Source organism: Ailuropoda melanoleuca, chromosome 11 (assembly GCF_002007445.2).
Source record: "Ailuropoda melanoleuca isolate Jingjing chromosome 11, ASM200744v2, whole genome shotgun sequence".
NCBI lineage: Eukaryota > Metazoa > Chordata > Mammalia > Carnivora > Ursidae > Ailuropoda > Ailuropoda melanoleuca.
The window spans coordinates 12,179,865-12,197,727 of NC_048228.1; the positions used below are offsets into that span (position 1 = coordinate 12,179,865).

A 17,863-nucleotide genomic window follows, 5' to 3' on the forward strand; every position below is an offset into this window, starting at 1 on the left:
ATTTTGAGGCACGAATCAGCCCTCCCCAGCCCCTTGCTCTGCATTCCTTCGGGGGTGCCCTCCCCACTGGCTGGCCAGGGGTGCTCCCCTTGGGGGGGTTTGCTGCCATCACTGGAGTTGGGGTACAAGGCTATAACCTCACCTTCTGGGGGTGGTTTAGTGAGTCAGGAGGACCTGGGTGTAAGCCGTGGGTGTCCCACCTACGGACAGTGGGTCCTGCAGCCATGATTCTCTTCCCTGTAAAACGAGGCTACTAGGAAGAGTTGCGAGTCTTTCTTTAGCGAATGCGACTCCCCATCTTAGCCCAACGGAGCCGGTACCCCCGCCATCTCACGCCCGGGGAACGAAGGCATGGAAAGGTGGAGTAACCGCCCAAGGTCATAGGTTGTAAGAGGCCGAGCCGGGATTCGAACCCTGGAGGTCTGACTGCCCTGTGCTTGGGGTGCATGAGATCAGATCTGCACCCAGCACTTCCTCAGTGCTCAGAAAATGCTGACGTGGAGGGTTCAGGCATCGAGAGTCTGCAGATGGAATCAAGGCTAGGGAAGGAGGGACAGGGCCCACGGGGAGCTTCTGGGGGCTGCTGAGCCCTGCTCCATCGGGGCCCCCAGCTGAAGCCCCCATTTCCCATCTCTCTCAGAGACCTGGGTGCCTCCTCCCCTGGCCTCCTGGATTGGCAGGCCTGAGTGAGAGGGCTGGGCGTGGGGCCAGGAGGTGGGGACTCGGCTTAGGCAGCTAATCAGGTCACAGGGTGAAATTAAAAGGGAGGAGGAAAGCACCGACCCGTCAGAACGCACACTCCTTCCCGGAGACTTGGTGCCCAAGAGAGGAGACGGGGAGAGAGGAAGCACGGAGCCTGGGAGCCAGGGGCACAGGATGGCCCCACAGAGATCTGTGCGGCTGTCCCTGAAGAAGCCCACCTATGCTGTGTGTGTGGTGGGGGTGGAGACATCTGTGGATGTTCACAGGTGAGAACTGAGCCTACCCACCTGGCTGCAGAGGACTGGGCTACACCGGAGGACCCCGAGGCTATGGGGTGGGTGCCCGGTGGACAAATCGAACATGTTGGAGGGTGCTGGTACGAGGCTCTTCTGAGAGCAAAGCAGGTGGACTGGGATGGAGAGCGGAAGTATCAGTGAGGAGCTAGGGTATCCGGCCCATCTTGGGGCTCCATCCCTCCTGGGCACCCGGGGTCAGGTCTTTGGCCTCAAGTCCCTGGATAAGGGTTCTAGCTCTGAGCCCCGGGCTCTGCGTTCTGACGTCAGAGAGGAACTGGTGTGTGACATCAGAATGAGCTTATGCTCAAGATGGGGAGCAGGACCGGGCCGCCCTGAATTTCTCTGTTTCTTGCCAACAACCCTTCTGTCTGCGGTGGAGGTGTGGGGTGTGTGGTGGCTCGGTCCTTGGAGGCTGGCCACGGCGATTGGGATCAGGAGGGAGTGTCAGAGGGATGGTTCAAGGAGTTAATAAAGGACGAGAACCTAGAACAAGACCCAGGCTTGTTTTTGCCACGATGATGGTGGTGCCGGTGGTGACGGGAGCCATGGTGACATCCGAGGGGTCCCCGACAAATCAGCTTCTCCTCTTGGCCCAAGTCTCCAACCTGTCCTGGCTCTGCCCAGGCGGGGGCCCAGGGACCTGGCCTGGCTTCAGTTTCCCCACCTGGCCACTGAAGGAGCTGGACTTGGGGATCATGGGGGGCTTTTCCAGCTCTGTTACTGTCTATGGGCTCCATCCTGTCTGGAACCATCTAGCGACTTCATTCCTGCTGGATCAGATGGGGCTGGAGCCCCTGCAGATGAGGGGTTCAGGGTGGGAGTCCCCCTCTCAGGAGGTGGGGACTGGGGAGTCTGTCACAAGTGGGATCTGGGCTCCCACTGCCTCTTGGGTCTCCGTTCCTATGCTGGCCCAGTCTGGTTAGTGAATGCTGGGCCTGACTTCCCACTTGGCCTCAGGGGAGCTTCTGTCCCAGAAGCCTGCCTGACCCCACTCAGAGTGGCCTGGGGCCCCAGTGACAGGGCTGAGGAAGGGGAGCCAGGACACCTGGAGGCCAGACCTTGGCTGTGAGTCCTGTCGGGAGCCCTGGTGTGGGGCTGGTTCTCTCGGGTCTGGGTGGCCAGCCGAGATCCCATTTTCTCTTGTCCTTTTAACATAGCGTTTCCCAGGCTTAGCAAATGGGAAAACAGGACACCCAGTTAAGTATGCATTTCAGGTAAACAACAAATAATGATCTTAAGTATATTGTATGGGACATACTGATGTTTTTAAAAACCGCTGCTTACCTGAAATTCAAATTTAGCTGGACATCCGACTATATCTGGCCACCCGGCTTTAACACCAAAGGCAGGGAAGTGGTCACTAGTGGGTCCCCATGGTCCTGATTCCAGACCTCTGCTCTCATCCCTGGGGGGGGTGGTTGTTTCTGGAAGGTCATTTCAGAAACTCAGGCCCGACACAGTGCTGCTGACTAAGGCTGGAAGCATTTTGCTGGGAGCTAGGAGACATGGGTTCTGGTCCTAGCTCTGCTGCTGACTTGCTGTCTGGCGTCGGACAAGTCACTGGCCCTTGCTTGGCCTCATTCCTTATCTAAGCCTTGACAGGGTGAGCTCAGTCATGTCTTGAGTTCAGTGTGGAGGTCAAGTGCCCTGATTCTGGAGCTGGGCACACTTGGCTTCTCATCCGAGCTCCGTTTGTGGCTGCATGATCCTAGGCAAACCACTGTCCTTCTCTGGGCCCTGGCGTCCTCATCTGACAATAGCACTGAGCTTAATGGGGTGGGGAAGGATAAATGAGGCCCTGCGTGTATAGGGCCCCTGGAAGGTGGAGAGATGCTCACAGCTCCAACAGCTCTGTGGGCTCCCTTTTCTCCAGTACCTGTTCCTCCTGTCACGTCTCAGAGGCTAGATCAGGCTGTGTGTGCGGTGGGAAGGGGGGGCAGGCAATCCCCTTTGGGATCAACGAGCACCTGAGCATCCTCAGACTCGGGCCCTGGCCCAGCTGTGGAGCACAAGGAAGCTGCCTGGGTTGGCTGCAGCTGCTGCGTTCTGGTTGACTCTGGGAGGGGGTGCTACTGCGGGGCTCTAGAGTGAGCATTTTAAATTATTTTATTTTAAATGTGGGGCTCAAACCCATGACCATGAGATCAAGACCTGAGCCGAGATCAAGAGTTGGACACTTAACCAACTGAGCCACCCAGGCGCCCCCTGAATGAGCCTTTTGAGAGACCCCACCCAGCAGCCCTTCAGAAGCCTTGGTCCTGGGCGTTAGTCTTGACTAGGGATGTAACTACTGAGGGTCTCTAAACTAGAAAACAAGCTTATTCTGCAGCAAGTTGGTTTAAAAGTAGACGTAAGGAAGAACTTCCCACCCGTCCGGTCTGTGATCGGTAGAGAAGGGGCATGGAATTATCAGCCTGGGAAGGTTTGACAAGGAGCCCGAAGGGTACCCAGGGCCTGGGCTGGCTAGGATGATGAACTCGGGGCTCCTCCGCCCCCATTGCCTGTGTCTGGCTCCAGCTAGGGCCAAGCAGCGGGTTTCCACTTAGCCTTGCTGATCGAAGGGGAAAGCCTCCCCCCCGCCCCACCCCAGAGAGGAGGTTTGCTGGTCACCTGAGCTGCCAGGAGGCTAAGCCCCTCCCCAGGAGAGCCAGTGGGGTGGGCATGCGGGCTGATGAATTCCCCCAAGTGCTGTGTAGACTGAGTAGAGAAATATTTGTGTTTGGGGTAATTGTGTGCCCCAGCCCAAGGAACCCTTAGAAATCCCCTGACTCAGGATGTGCTATAGAACCCCCTCCCCTCACTCTGATGGCCTAGCTCCCCACCCTGACCCATCACCCCAGCAGCCTTGTTCTCCATCCTGACCCTCTGGGTCTGGTCACACTGCCCTGGTTGTCCCTGTCCTCGCTTGGAGGTGGTCCCCAGAGGACGCATGCCAAAAAAGAGAGGGGTGGTGGGCAGTGTGGGGGAATCCATTCATGGTGCAGTCCAGCCCTCTTTGTCTGCCCAGAGGCTAGAGTCAGAGCCCCAGGCTGGAGGCCATAATGAATGTTTATTCTCCAGCACAGAGGAGAATGGCTGGGTGGGGGACAGAGACATCCTCCCGGATCTCTCCCAAGCCTCCCCCAGCCCTGCAAAAGCATCAGAGCAAAGCAGACTCTTCAGATCAGACGGGTAGCGTTTGAGGCGCCCAGGGAGGAGGGGACTCTTTGGGGCCTCCCTGAGGAGCCAGCCGGAGAGAGGCCCCAGGCTGCTGCTTTTTCCTGGGGTTCTGTGTATTTCAAACAAGGAAAATGCCAAAACAGAGTTATAAAACCTGTGGTATATATATTCTTAATGTTTACATTGAGTAAATTGATGCTTTTAACGTGCGCAGAAGTACAATGAAGCATAATTGTGCTGCTCAGGGATAATTACAGGATTGTTGCAGACACTAATTCGTAATGACTGACAGACTCCGAGAGCCGGGCTGGACCTGGGTTTAAAAGCCGGATGAGGACCGTCTCTCTTCCTGGCTCCATCCTGGGCCGCACCGCATTCCTTCATTAGAAGTAATGTTACACTTTAAACATGAGGTGCTTGGAGACTCTGGGGCCAGGGTCCTCCCCACGCTCTGCGGGGGGCGATGGGCGGTGTGTTGTAGGGTCTGGACATGGAACGGTGCAGTTTGTGTTCCTGGGACGGAAAATGTTGGCATCAGGGTGACCTCCAAGGTCAACTACTCTTTAACCTACAGGTGTCCCTGCCTCCCCGGTCCCCTTGGCCACCCCACCTGCCATTTGAGACCATGGGCCCCTCCCCATCGGTCGCTCTGTCCTCCTTGCCCCTCCCATCATTTCTGGTCTTGGAACCGATCCTCATTCTTCACCTTTGGTTTCCCTTCCAGCTCCCATCACTGCCAACCCCAGCTGCCCCTTCTCCTCCCAGTCCCTGCCCTTCCTCGCTCGGTGGGCCCACCAGGTGGGGATGCCAGGAGTGGGAGGTCGCTCACAGGTGAGGTAGGTTCTTCCTGACCCTAAGATGCTCTCCATGTGACATGTTGTCATCAGCTTTGCTCCATCCAGAGAAGCTTCCACTCCCTTGTCCGTGGCTGCTAAGCAGCTGTTCAGCTCTGCCAAGGGGTCCTGAGGCTTGGGGGTGTTGTGGGTGGGCTGTGCAGCTAGAAGGAACTGGCAAATCCCCACCCAGCCGAGGACGTCAGCTACCAGGGGAATTCAGGAGGTGGGCCTCAGCTGTGGGCCTGGACGGGTGCCATCCAGACAGCGTGTGGGCGCCTGGCCTTGGGGCCAGTGCCGAGGGAGCTGGGACCCACCAGCTCTTGGCGGGGCCTGCCCTCGCAGGAGGTCCAGAACCGTGTTCGGCCCTCCAAAGGCCCTGGAGAAGCCACTCACCCTGCATCGGAGTCCCAGGCCACTTGAAGCCCTAAAAGTGCTCCAGCCCCATTTATGACCCCGCCTACCCACACCTGGGTCACGGGCACTGTGCTGGGGGAGGTGGACTAAGGCAAGGTTGAAAACTCCACAGTTGATGGGGCGCCTGGGTGGCACAGTCGTTAAGCGCCTGCCTTCGGCTCAGGGCGTGATCCTGGCGTTCTGGGATCAAGCCCCACATCAGGCTCCTCCGCTATGAGCCTGCTTCTTCCTCTCCCACTCCCCCTGCTTGTGTTCCCTCTCTTGCTGGCTGTCTCTATCTCTGTCAACTAAATAAATAAAATCTTAAAAAAACAAAACAAAACCACGAAACAGACAAAATAAAAAAAAAAAAAAAAAGAAAGAAAACTCCACAGTTGGACCCTGTAGTGGGTGCAGCTGGTGTGGTCTGAGCCAGGCCGAGGCAAGGCTGCTGGGCCTAGGTTCCTCACCTGGGATGAAAGGCTGGGCACCAGCCTCCCTGGGCCCCTGAGGAGGAAGCTCCGTGGGGTTGGGGCCACCTGAGAATCAACACACTGACAGCTGAAAGTAGGGTGACTGGTAGTCATGACCTCTGGCTGGGGGTCAGGCTTGTACTTGCAGGCTGTGTGACCTTGGGCCAATTGCTCAGCCTCTCTGCACCTGTTCCGCCCCTGCAAGATGGGGATAACATTGCTTTGTGGCTTTGGCCCCCTTTTTACAGATGACGAATTTCATCACGCACGAAATGCATACATACAGGCATGCCTTTCTTTCTACAGATGGGGAGCCTGTGGGTGAGAGGGAAGAAGTGGCGGACTGGTGAATTCCCATCCACAGCTCTTGGCTCCTCTCGCAGGGAGGTTCCAGTCCCCAGCCCTTGTGCGCCTCTGCTGGGGAGGCTGTGGCTGAGAGCTGCCATCCCTCCTCTCCAGCCCCCACTCCCAGGAAGAGCAGGGGTCCGCTTGAAAGAAGGCCTGCCCAGCCTGGGCCCTCCTTCCAGGCCCTGGGTGTGCCCCTCCCTGAGAAATGACAGGCATAAGTTACCCATGATTGTTATCTCTGGGAAGGAAGGAGGGAGAGAGAGAGAACACGAACTCACAGCTGCACCCAGCGCCCTTCTAGATTTAGGAGAAAATGTCTGCCCGTGATGTGGGGTCTGCAAGGGGCCGGCCATTGGCTTCCCCTGACCTCTGTCAGCTGCAGCCAGCTCCCGGGGAAAGTCCAAGGAGAAAGCCACACAGGGATGGGGAGGCTGGGGGACCTTCCGGGGCCTTTGCCCCACAGCAGGTGTTTAACAGATGCTGCTGAACACCTGTCCCGGGTCCAGCTCCCTGCTGGGCTTGGCACTTGGAGGTGATAGAGCCCATACCCGCCGGTGAGGGACTCCTGTCTTCATCTGGGAGCAAAAAGAACTTCAGGATGCAGACGTTAACCATCCACATTTTTGGTCGAGTGGGCTAGTGAAGGGAGGTACAAGGATCCTCTTATCCACCAGCCCTCTCTCCAGGATCGGCTTGCTCCCCAAGTCCTTTATGACCGTAATGACAGTGGGCGGCACTGTAGCAAGGGCTCCCGGCCTTATCTCAATGAAGTGTCACAACAACCCCGTGAGATACGGGCAACTGTGATCCCCATTTTGCAGACAAAGACATGGAGACACAGAGAGCTCGAGAGACTTGCCCCAAGTCACACAGCCCACAAAATGCTGGAGCTGGGATTTGAACCCAGGACTACCTGATCCCAAGTTCTGTGAGTTCAACCTCCCGAGAGCTCATTGTCTGGGAATCTTCTATGTTGCCAGGTCAGTTTGAGGCGTAGAGTCGGGTCAAGGTAGAGGTTCAGCTTTGGAATCAGTCCCGAGTGGGGTCAAATCCCAGCTCTGCCACTGTGTCCCCGTGTGTGACCTCCCTTTGAATTTCAATCCGTCTTCCGTAAAATGGGGAGAGGAACCCTAACTTCCCTGCTCAGCAGGCAGGGGCCGAGGGATGGAATGAGAACGGAATAAAAGTGTGGTGCCGACCATGGTGTGCCTGCCCCGTGTGGACCCGTTGAGGGCAGGGTCAGGGTGATTCAGCTCCGCCTCCCCGTGCCCAGCGTGGTGCCTGGCATACAGCAGGTGCTCAGGGACGCATGTCGAGGCAGAGCAGCCAGCAGCACTGACCGGAAGCTCTGTGGGCCCCTGGAGAGCTGCTGTCCTTAGGACCGGAGCCTGGAGGGGGCTGGCCAGTTCTGTGGGACCGTCGGCCATGGCAGGTCTCAGCATCCAGCAGAAGCATCCACAGGGCTGGCTGCACCAGAGAGGACCTGCTGGATCCTGCTGGCTGGTCCCATGGCGTTTCTTGTGGTTTCAGTCCAGAAAACTTCAACTCAAGGACATCTGGAAGGGGGCACTTTGGGGTCACCCCGTGGGCAGGTGTCTGGCCAGGTGTGAGGGCAGTTACAGTCTTGGCTGGCCCCGTCTGCTCGAGAGCCACCCACTGGCTCGCTCCTCAGCCTTTCCATCCGATTCGGCATTATTCTTCCCTCCTGCCTTTGCCTCTCCCCAGCACAGCGCCCTGCGCAACCCTCCAGAGCGTACTAGTCCTTTGCTACCATGCCCCCATCCCCACCCAGCCAGCTGGAGGCTGGGTCAGCACCGTTCTGCCCTCCCTGCCCAGACCCTAGGCTGAGAAGAGGGGCCCCAAACCCCTGAGCTCTATCCCTGGGGGGCTGGCGAAGTCCAAGCGGCAGGTAGGCACGGGAGGGACTTCTCCAGGACTGTTGTGTTTCTCCTTGGAGACCAGGCGGTAAGTTTCTGAGTAGTTGAGGTAAGGTGTGGCCTGCTGAACCCCAGTGGGAGGAAGCTTCTGGGAGCCAGGGTGCCACTAAGCAAAAGGAAAAGCTTTTTAATTACCTGAGCTGTCAGAGCACAAAGGGATGTGAGGTAGTGAGTTGTCTGGCACAGGAAGTGTTCAAGCACAGAGTCCTGCGATGGGCAGGAGGCAGGCCAGGATGATCTCTGAGACCCTTCTCTGACCCAAGTCCTGTGCAGATACTCCACAGACTCGTTGTTTTAGGACAAGCAGGAGCCAGGAGGTCATGGGCGCTGCCCTCTTGGCCTGCACCAGCCTCACCCCTGCAAAGTTCAGGTGCTCGTGTGCAGAGGAGGGGACATGGTTTCCTGACTCGGTGTCCCGCACGCTGCCTTGGGCTCCAACCCCCCTCCCCCATTCCCAAGGAATCATGTTGAGGAGCTTGTGTTGCAAAGTTTCAACATTTTCCTTTTTCCTTCCTACATCTTCCCCAGCTAACTCATCCTTCCGGTCCCCGCTGGGGGCCTGCTCAGGGAACGCACGTCCATTTTAATGTCAGCCAGGGCAGCGTAAGATAGAAGACAAACCTGCTGCTCCCTCGTCCCTCTGCCAGCTGTGTGACCCTAGGAAAGTTACTTAACCTCTCTGAGGTTTCTTCATCTGCCAAATGAGGACAGCAACGCATACCTGGGAGGGTAGTTGTGAGTGTAGCTGAAACCATGGGTGTCAAAACCTGAGCAGGCGCCTGCCGCATATTCGGTGGTGGAAAATGGCACCCCAGTGTACCCCTCCCCACTATTACCTGGAGCCCGTTGTCCTTACACCTTATCAGGTAGCTGGGAACTACCTGTTGACTTGAAATTCCCTGCACCTCCTTCTATGAGATTCTCTAAGAATCGACTCTGTTCTCCTTGCAGCCTCTTTATGGACCCAGTACACAGGCCCAGGTGTGGGCATGGGGTGCAGGGATGTGCACGAGTCAGGCAGGGTGCTGCTCTGGGTGACACAGACGGACTGCGATGGGGCCCCAAGGAGGGTCTGAACCAGTGCTGTGGGAACACAGAGGAAAGGACCCTGGGAGCTGGCCCGAGTGGGCTGGGCTATTTGGGGGACTCTGGGGTGAGTGAGAGTAATGGTAGCAGTGGCACCTAATGCCTAGTAAGCACCTACTGTATGCCAAGCACTTAAAATACATCATCTCATGAAATCCCCTCGACAGCCCTAGGAAGTAGCTCTTTGGATTATACCCATTTCACAGAGGAGGGAAATAGAGGCTCAGAGCAGTTGAGTGACCAGGTTTGAGCCCACACTCTGCACAGAACCCACACTTCCCTCTGTAGAGAGGTGGCATTTGAAATGGGTCTTCAAGAATGCAGAAGATTTGCCCCATCTCCATCCTCACCCCGCACCCCTGCGGAGGGAGGAGAAGGACACTGGGAAGCAAGCGCAAGGGGAGGGCACCGGCTCGTCAGCATCGGCATGGACGTGACGATGAAGACACGATGGTTACGTGTATGGTAATGACTTAGACCCTCTCAGCTGCGGGGGGCGGGGTTCAAATGCATTACTTCACCTGACTGTGAGTTTCGGTTGGGTCTGGGGGCTGCCCCGGGAGACTCCACCCAAGGGGAGCCTGCCGGCAGGTGTCAGCTAAAAACTCCTACTGAGCAGCCCTCAAGCTCCCACCCCTGCCTGTTATACCCCGCAAGAGCAGCCCTTCATCCTTGGCCCTAACCACGGATCCGGGAGCCTGAGAGATGTGGGAAGGCAGTGCGAACCCCCTCTGCGAGGCCCGGGTACGGTCGGGGGGAGGACGCCAAGGGAATGAGAATCTGAGGCAGCAAGGGCCTACCGGGCATAACCTGCCAAGCGTGGGCACCAGGGGGAAGCAGCGGGCCCCCCTCCCTGCGGCCCCCTTCCTCTCCCTCTTCCTCCCAGTCTGCAGAGCTCCGGCTGGGAGAGCCCAGCTCTTTTGTACCTTTTCCACTCTGAGAGGCAGCCCAAGGGAAACCACCTGGGTGGGGGGAAGGCAGTGGGGGCCAGAGGGCAGGTGAGACCTGCAGAGGCCCTGCAGAAGTGGAGGCAGCGGCCCTGGGCCTCAGCCCTGCCTGTCGGGTGCCTCCTGCACGTCCTCACCTCTCCTGAGGCCCGGCCTTGGAGGGACTCCCTTGGTACCTGCTGGAGAGAAAGCGTCTGAGACCGGACTCCCAGCACTCCAGAGGCAGCAGCGACCCAGCAAGGTAGGGGTCGAGAAGCAGGCTGGGCCTGGAAGGGCCGGACAGCCCCAGAACATTTGTTCTCGCTCTTTCCCCCTCTTCTTTTACCATCTTTGTTGTTGTTACTGTTACTGTTATTTCTTTCTTTTTCTTTTTTTAAATATTTTATTTATTTATTTGACAGAGAGACAGCCAGCGAGAGAGGGAACACAAGTAGGGGGAGTGGGAGAGGGAGAAGCAGGCTTCCAGCAGAGCATGGAACCTGATGTGGGACTCAATCCCAGGACCCTGGGATCACGCCTTGACCCGAAGGCAGACGCTTAATGACTGCGCCACCCAGGCGCCCCTGTTATTTCTTACCCCATATAGGGAGTTGTGTGCTAGGGCCGTGACTTGGAAATGCCAACTTTTGCCCAAAGCTGGGGATTGGCTCCACAGAACCCCGCTCTCCTTGAAAGGGCTGCATCTGGTGATGGCAGTCCCCTGGCGGGGGTGGGGCAGGTGTCTCCTGGGAGCTGGAAACCCTTCTGCCACCAGCTGGGGCTCATGCCTACTTGCTCTCGGGATGTGTGGGCAAAGGCTCTGGGGCCAGGACGGTTGGATGCAAGTTCAGTGCAGCCACCTCGCAGCTGGGCAGTCCTGGGTTTTTGGGTCTCCCAGTCGTCATCCATAACACAAGGGTTTATTGTGCTCCTGGTCCGTGCCAGGCACCGAGCTGGCTGCTCAGGTGACAGCAGCGTCAGAGACAGTAAAATGGAAAAAATCCCTGCATTCTAGAGGAAGAAACAAGAGGGACAGGCAATAAGCCAATGTGTCAAAATAAGCAGAATATGTCAGGAGAAATGAAGCTGGCTCACGGGGTTACAGAGTGTGGGGTTCATGGTGTCTTCCCGTCATACTGTCCTAAATTGGGCAGAGAAGACCTCCTGAGAAGGAAATGAGGGGTGAGAACCCAGCGGATATCTGCAAGCTGAACATTCTAAGCAAGAACGGCAGGTGCAAAGGGCCTGAGGTAGGAGTGAGCTGGGTGTGCTAGAGGGAGAGCAAGGAGCTGGGTCTGTGGGGAGGGGGAAAGGGGAGCCACGTGTTCAGGAGCCAGTTTGACTCTGTGGAAGGGTTACAAGCAGGAGGGACACTATAGGGCTTTTTTTTTTTTTTTTTTTAAAGAGGACCCTTTTGCTGTTATGTCCAGAACAGACTGAGGGCAGCAGGAAGGGAGGCAGGAGATCAGCCTGTTGTAAAAATCCACATGAAGGTGATTGGTGGTCCACCCCGGGGTGTATGCTGTTGGGGAGGTGAGAGTTTCTGCTCTGGACATGACATGAAGGTGGAGTCGTTAGGGTTTGCTGGGGCACTGGGTGTGAGTGTGAAGGAGGCCGGGGACCCCAGGGTGAACCCAAGGATGGAACGGCTGGGGAAGGTCTTGGGCAGGACTGGATGGGGCAGGGCGGTGGGGTAGGAATTTGGTTTCGGACACTTTAAATCTATCTATCTATCTATCTATCTATCTATCTATCTATCTATTCATTTATATTCTTGTTTTTTAGAGAACTTCTTTTTTAAAAAAATTATTCCAGTATAGTTAACATACAGTGTTACACTAGTTTCAGGTACACAATATAGTGATTCAACAATTCTATACATTATTCAGTACTCATCATGGTAAGTGTACTCTTTAATCCCCATCACCTATCTCCCCCTCCCCCCTTCCCCATCTACCTCCCGTCTGTTAACCACCAGTTTGTTCTGTATAGTTAAGAATCTGTTTTGGGGTTTGTCTCTTTTTTTCTTGTTCATTTGTTTTGTTTCTTAATTTAATTCCACATAGGACTGAAATCATACGGTATTTGTCTTTCTCTGACTTATTTCACTTACCTTCTAGATCTATCCATGGCAAGATTTATTCTTTTTAATGGCCATATACTATTCCATTGCATATGGAATGGAATATTATATGCATATATATATATACCACATCTTTTTTATCCAGCAATGGACACTTGGGCTGCTCCCGTAGTTAGGCTATTGTTGAAAAGCTGCAATAAAGTTGGGGCACATGTATCTTTTCAAATTAGTGTTTTCGTGTGGCTTTGGTAAACACTCAGAAGGGGAATTACTGGATCATAGGGTAGTTCTATTTTAATTTTTTGAGGGATCTCCATACTCTTTTCCCGAGGGGCCGCACCAGTTTGCATTCCTGCCAGCAGTGCATGAAGTTTCCTTTTTCTCCACATCCTCACCAACACTTGTTGTTTCTTGGGTTTTTGGTTTTAGCCATTCTGGCAGGTGTGAGGTGACATCTCACTGTGGTTCTGATGTGCATCTCCCTGATGACGAGTGGTGTCGAGCATCTTTTCACCTGTCTGTTGGCCGTCTGGATGTCTTCTTTGGAGAAATGTCTGTTCATGTCTTCTTCCCATTTTTAATTGAATTATTTAGTTTTTGGGGGGTGTTGAGTTGTATCAGTTCTTTATATATTTTGGATATTAACCCTTTATTGAATATGTCATTTGCAAATATCTTCTCCCATCCAGTAGGTTGCCTTTTAGTTTTGTTGATTGTTTCCTTCATCGTGCAGAAGCTTTCTGTTTTGATGTAGTCCTAATAGTTTATTTTTGCATTTGTTTCTCTTGCCTCAGGAAACATATCTAGAAAAATGTTGCTACAGGTGATGTCAGAGAGATTACTGCCTATGCTCTCTTCTAGGGTTTTTATGGTTTCAGGTCTCACATTTAGGTCATTAATTCATTCTGAGTTTGTTTTTGTGTATGGTATAAGAAAGTGGTCCAGTTTCATTCTTTTGCATGTAGCTGTCCAGTTTTCCCAACACCATTTGTTGAAGAGACTTTTTCCCAATGCATATTCTTGCCTTCTTTGTTGAAGATTAATTGACCATATAATTGTGGGTTTATTCCTGGGTTTTCTTTTTTTTTTTTTAAGATTTTATTTATTTATTTGACAGAGATAGAGACAGCCAGCTAGAGAGGGAACACAAGCAGGGGGAGTGGGAGAGGAAGAAGCAGGCTCATAGCGGAGGAGCCTGATGTGGGGCTCGATCCCATAATGCCGGGATCACGCCCTGAGCCGAAGGCAGACGCTTAACCGCTGTGCCACCCAGGCGCCCTTATTCCTGGGTTTTCTATTCTACTCCATCGATCTGCTGTCTATAGCTTGGTAGTACATCTTGATATCTGGAATTGTGATATCTCCAGTTTTGTTCTTCTTTTTCAAGATGGCTTTGGCTATTCCGAGTATTTTGTAGTCCATACAAATTTTAGGATTATTTGTTCTAGTTCTGTGAAAAATGCTGTTGGTATTTTGATAGAGGTTGGATTCGATCTGTAGGTTTCTTTGGGTAGCATGGACATTTAACAATATTTGTTCTTCTAATCCATGAGCATGGAATATCTTCCCATTTGTGTCATTTTTAATTTCTTCCATGTTTTATAGTTTTTAGCATACAGGTGTTTCACCTCCTTGGTTAACTTTATTCCTAGATGTTTTATTCTTTATGGTGCAGTTGTAAATGGGCTTATTTTCTTCACTTCTCTGCTACTGCATTTTTAGTACCTAGAAATGCAACCGATTTCTGTGCATTGATTTTGTATCCTGTGTCCTTACTGAGTTCTTGTATCGGTTGTAGCAGTTGTTTGGTGGCGTCTTTAGGGTTTTCTGTATATAGTATCATGTCATCTGAAATTAGTGAGAGTTTTATTTCTTCCTTCCCAATTTGGATGCCTTTTATTTCTGTTTCTTGTCTCATTGCTGTGGCTAGGACTTCCAGGACGATGTTGAATAAAAGTCATGAGAGTGGACAGCTTTGTCTTGTTCCTGATCTTAAGGGAAAAGCTCTCAGTTTTTTACCATTGAGTAGGATGTGCTGTGGGTTATTTAAGGCCTTTATTATGTTGAGGCGTGTTCCCTCTGAACCTACTTTGTTGAGCATTTTTATCATGAAGGGATGTCGTGTCGAATGTTTTTCCTGCATCTACTGAAATAATCATATGGTTTTATCCTTTCTCTTGTTAATGTAATGTATCATGATGATTGATTTTCCAGTATTAAGCCACCCTTACATCCCGGGAATAAATCCCACTTGATCGTGGTGAATGATTTTTTTAATGGATTGTTGGACTCAGTTTGCTAATATTTTGTTGAGGATTTTTGCGTCTGTGTTCGTGAGAGCTATTGGCCTGTAGTTCTCTTTTTTTGTAGTGCCTTTATCGGGTTTTGGTATCAGGGTCATGCTGACCTCATAGAATGAATATGGAAGTTTCCTCTTCTGTTTTTTGGAATAGTTTGAGAAGAATAAGTATTAACTCTTCTTTAAATGTTTGGTAGAATTCACCTGTGAAACCATCTGGTCCTGGACTTCGTTGGTTGGGCATTTTTATCCATCAGTAATGGATTACTGATTCCATTTTATTGCTGGTAACCAGTCTGTTAAATTTTCTATTTCTTTGTGATTCAGTTTCGGTAGGTTGTATGTTTCTAGAAATTTATCCGTTTCTTCTAGTTTGTCCAGTTTGTTGCCATGTAGTTTTTCATATTATTCTCTTAAAATCCTTTGTATTTCTGCTGGGTCTGTTGTTATTTCTCCTCTTTCATTTCTGATTTTGTTTATTTCAGTTCTCTCTCTCACTCTCTCTCAGAGTCTGGAAAGAGGTTTATCAATTTTGTTGATCTTTTTAAAGAACCAGCTCCCGATGTCATTGATCTGTTGTTTTTTTTTTTAGTTTCCATTTCATTTCTTTCTTTTTTTTTTTTTTAAAGATTTTATTTATTCATTCATTTGACAGAGATAGAGACAGCTAGTGAGAGAGGGAACACAAGCAGGGGGAGTGGGAGAGGAAGAAGCAGGCTCATAGCAGAAGAGCCTGATGTGGGGCTCGATCCCATAACGCCAGGATCACGCCCTGAGCCGAAGGCAGACGCTTAACCGCTGTGCCACCCAGGCGCCCCTCCATTTCATTTATTTCTGCTCTGATCTTTATCACTTCCTTCCTTCTACTGGTTTTGAGTTCGTTTGTTGTTCTTTTTCTGGGTCCTTCAGGTGTAAGGTTAGGTTGCTTGAGATTTTTCTTGCTTCCTGAGCTAGGCCTGTATTGGCATAAACTTCCCTCTTAGAACAGCTTTTGCTGCATCCCAAAGATTTTGGACCATTTTCATTTGTCCCCATGTACTTTTTAATTTCCTCTTCGATTTCTTGTTTCATTAATGGAAACACTCATTGTTTAGTAGCATGTTATTTAACCTCCACATATTTGTGGTCTTTCCAGATTTTTTCTTGTGGTTGACCTCGAGTTTCATAGTGTTCTAGTCAGAAAAGATGCATGGTATGACTTCAATATTTTTGAATTTGTTGAGACTTATTCTGTGGCCTAATATGTGATCTGTTCTGGAAAATGTTCTGTGTGCATTTGAAAAGAATGTATATTCTGCTGTCTTTGGATGAAATGTTCTGAATATATCTGTTATATCCATCTGGTCCAATGTGTCATTCTAAGACACTGTTTCCTTGTTGATTTTCTGTTTGGATGATCTATCCATGATGTAAGTGGGGTGTTAAATTTTCTTGCAATTATTGTATTACCATCAGTTACTTCCTTTATGTTTGTTATTAGCAGCTTTATGGATTTGGGTCCTCCCCTATTGGGTGCATAAATATTTACAATTGTTATAGCTTCTTGTTGGTTTGTTCCCTTTATGATTATATATGGACATGTTAAATTTCAAATGCCTGTTAGACACCCAAGGGAGATGTTCAAAAAGCAATTAGCTATAAGGGTCTGGAGATGGAGAGTAGGGGTTCTAACCACATCGGTGTGGCAGGTGGAGAACATCAAGGGGGTGAGTGTCACCAGACAAGGACTGAGCACCAAGCCCTGGGGCCAGGTGGGCTGGAGCCAGCTGGGACACACTCACAGGAGTGCCTATGAGTTGACCCTGCCTGTTGCTGAGTGCTATTCCAATTATGCATTCTGGAATGGAGTGGGGGAAAACCACAGAATGGGTTTGGAGACCCACTGGACCCACTGGGAGCCAGACCTGAGCTAAACCCATGGGTCACCTGACCACTGAAAGCCTCTACTCTGACTGGCAGGAGGCCATAGCATGTGGATCTCCTGAAATTAGCCTCAGCTCAGAGCCAGTGTCCAATAAAGCTGGAAAGGTCTGATTATTTCCTTTTCCCCAGTGTACGGTCACCTGGTTAAAGGCTGTGAGTTCCTTTGGCGAAGGCTGGGAGACAGGTGAAGAGTACACGTTTTTAGCAGTATAGTAGGGTCCTTCCCCCAGAGGCCCCAATTGGCCATTTTTTAGGAAGTTTATCAGCCTGTTGCCAAACACTGCCATGATAGTATTTATTCATTTTATTTAAAAAATTTATGCATTTATTTTTGAGAGAGAAAGAGCACACGCACATGTACACGCTCATCTAAGCGGAAGGGGCAGAGGGGAGAGAGTCTCCAGCAGACTCTGTACTGAGTGCAGAGCCCTATGCGGGGCTCAGTCTTATGATTCCGAGATCACAACCTGAGCCAAAATCAAGAGTCGGTCGCTCAACTGACTGTGCCACCGAGGTATCCCGCCAGGACAGTATTTAAAATCAAACTCTATATACTTACAATTAAATAAATTATATTGAAAACAAAGGTAATAATCAAAATGCACGGCTTCATTACTATTTTATTACACTCTACCAAGATCTATGCTCCGGGATCATTCACGTCTGTATGGTAGAAATATTGATATATGGGGTGCTATCGTGCATTTCTGTGCAACTCTGAGTTCAATGATGTTGAGTTGGTAACTTGAAATTGGCCATTGGTGGAAGTCTCTAGACCATGGAAATGGGCAAAGTCTACAAAGCAGGACTCCATTTATTGTTTAATTGACGAAGAAAAGGAGATTAACGCGGATTAAATTTAAAAGTGTGTTACAATGTGATTAGCACAAAAAGTGAGGGAGGTGCTCGTCCAGCATCAGCTGGCTCAGCAAACAGGTTGCTCATATCACGGATGGGGTGAGGTTTATCTCCATGGCTTCGCTTTCATTTTGTTCTTGAACACAAACGAAAATATCAGTCTGCATTTATGTCACGTATCAAATTTCGTGACTACAAATTTATTGGGGAAAGAATGAGCAGATTGGGATGCAACCCCATTTGTGGAGTTGTGGTTGAATGGCCAGCACGGTTTGGCTGTGGTTGCGAGAGGCATTTTCTAAGAACCGGGATGGGGGGGGATTTATGGGATTTACAAGTGATTTTATGATGAAGAGTAACATAGAGTGTACTATCGTTAGTATACCGTGTGCTACACATCATTCGTATCAGCAAAATTAATAATCAGCGTAAGTAAATATGCATCCCTCCCAGCTGCTGCTGGTTAAGGGGGGCCAGCCTGCCGCCGTCTGGGGCGCTCCGCAGTCAGGAGGACAGGGCAGCAAAGGAGAAGCCTGGGGGAGGA

At 51.4% G+C, this 17,863-nt stretch overlaps 1 protein-coding gene across 1 annotated transcript in view; it reads left to right on the top strand.

Moving 5' to 3' along the window:
* The first annotated feature begins 798 nt into the window (after positions 1 to 798).
* PADI1 (peptidyl arginine deiminase 1) overlaps positions 799 to 17,863 on the top strand; it is a 42,293-nt gene continuing 25,228 nt past the window's right edge. Inside the window, exon 1 of the mRNA XM_002924018.4 lies at positions 799 to 968. Within this exon, the coding sequence (XP_002924064.2) occupies positions 877 to 968 (92 nt within the window). The 5' untranslated portion in view covers positions 799 to 876. The remainder of the gene's footprint in view (positions 969 to 17,863) is intronic.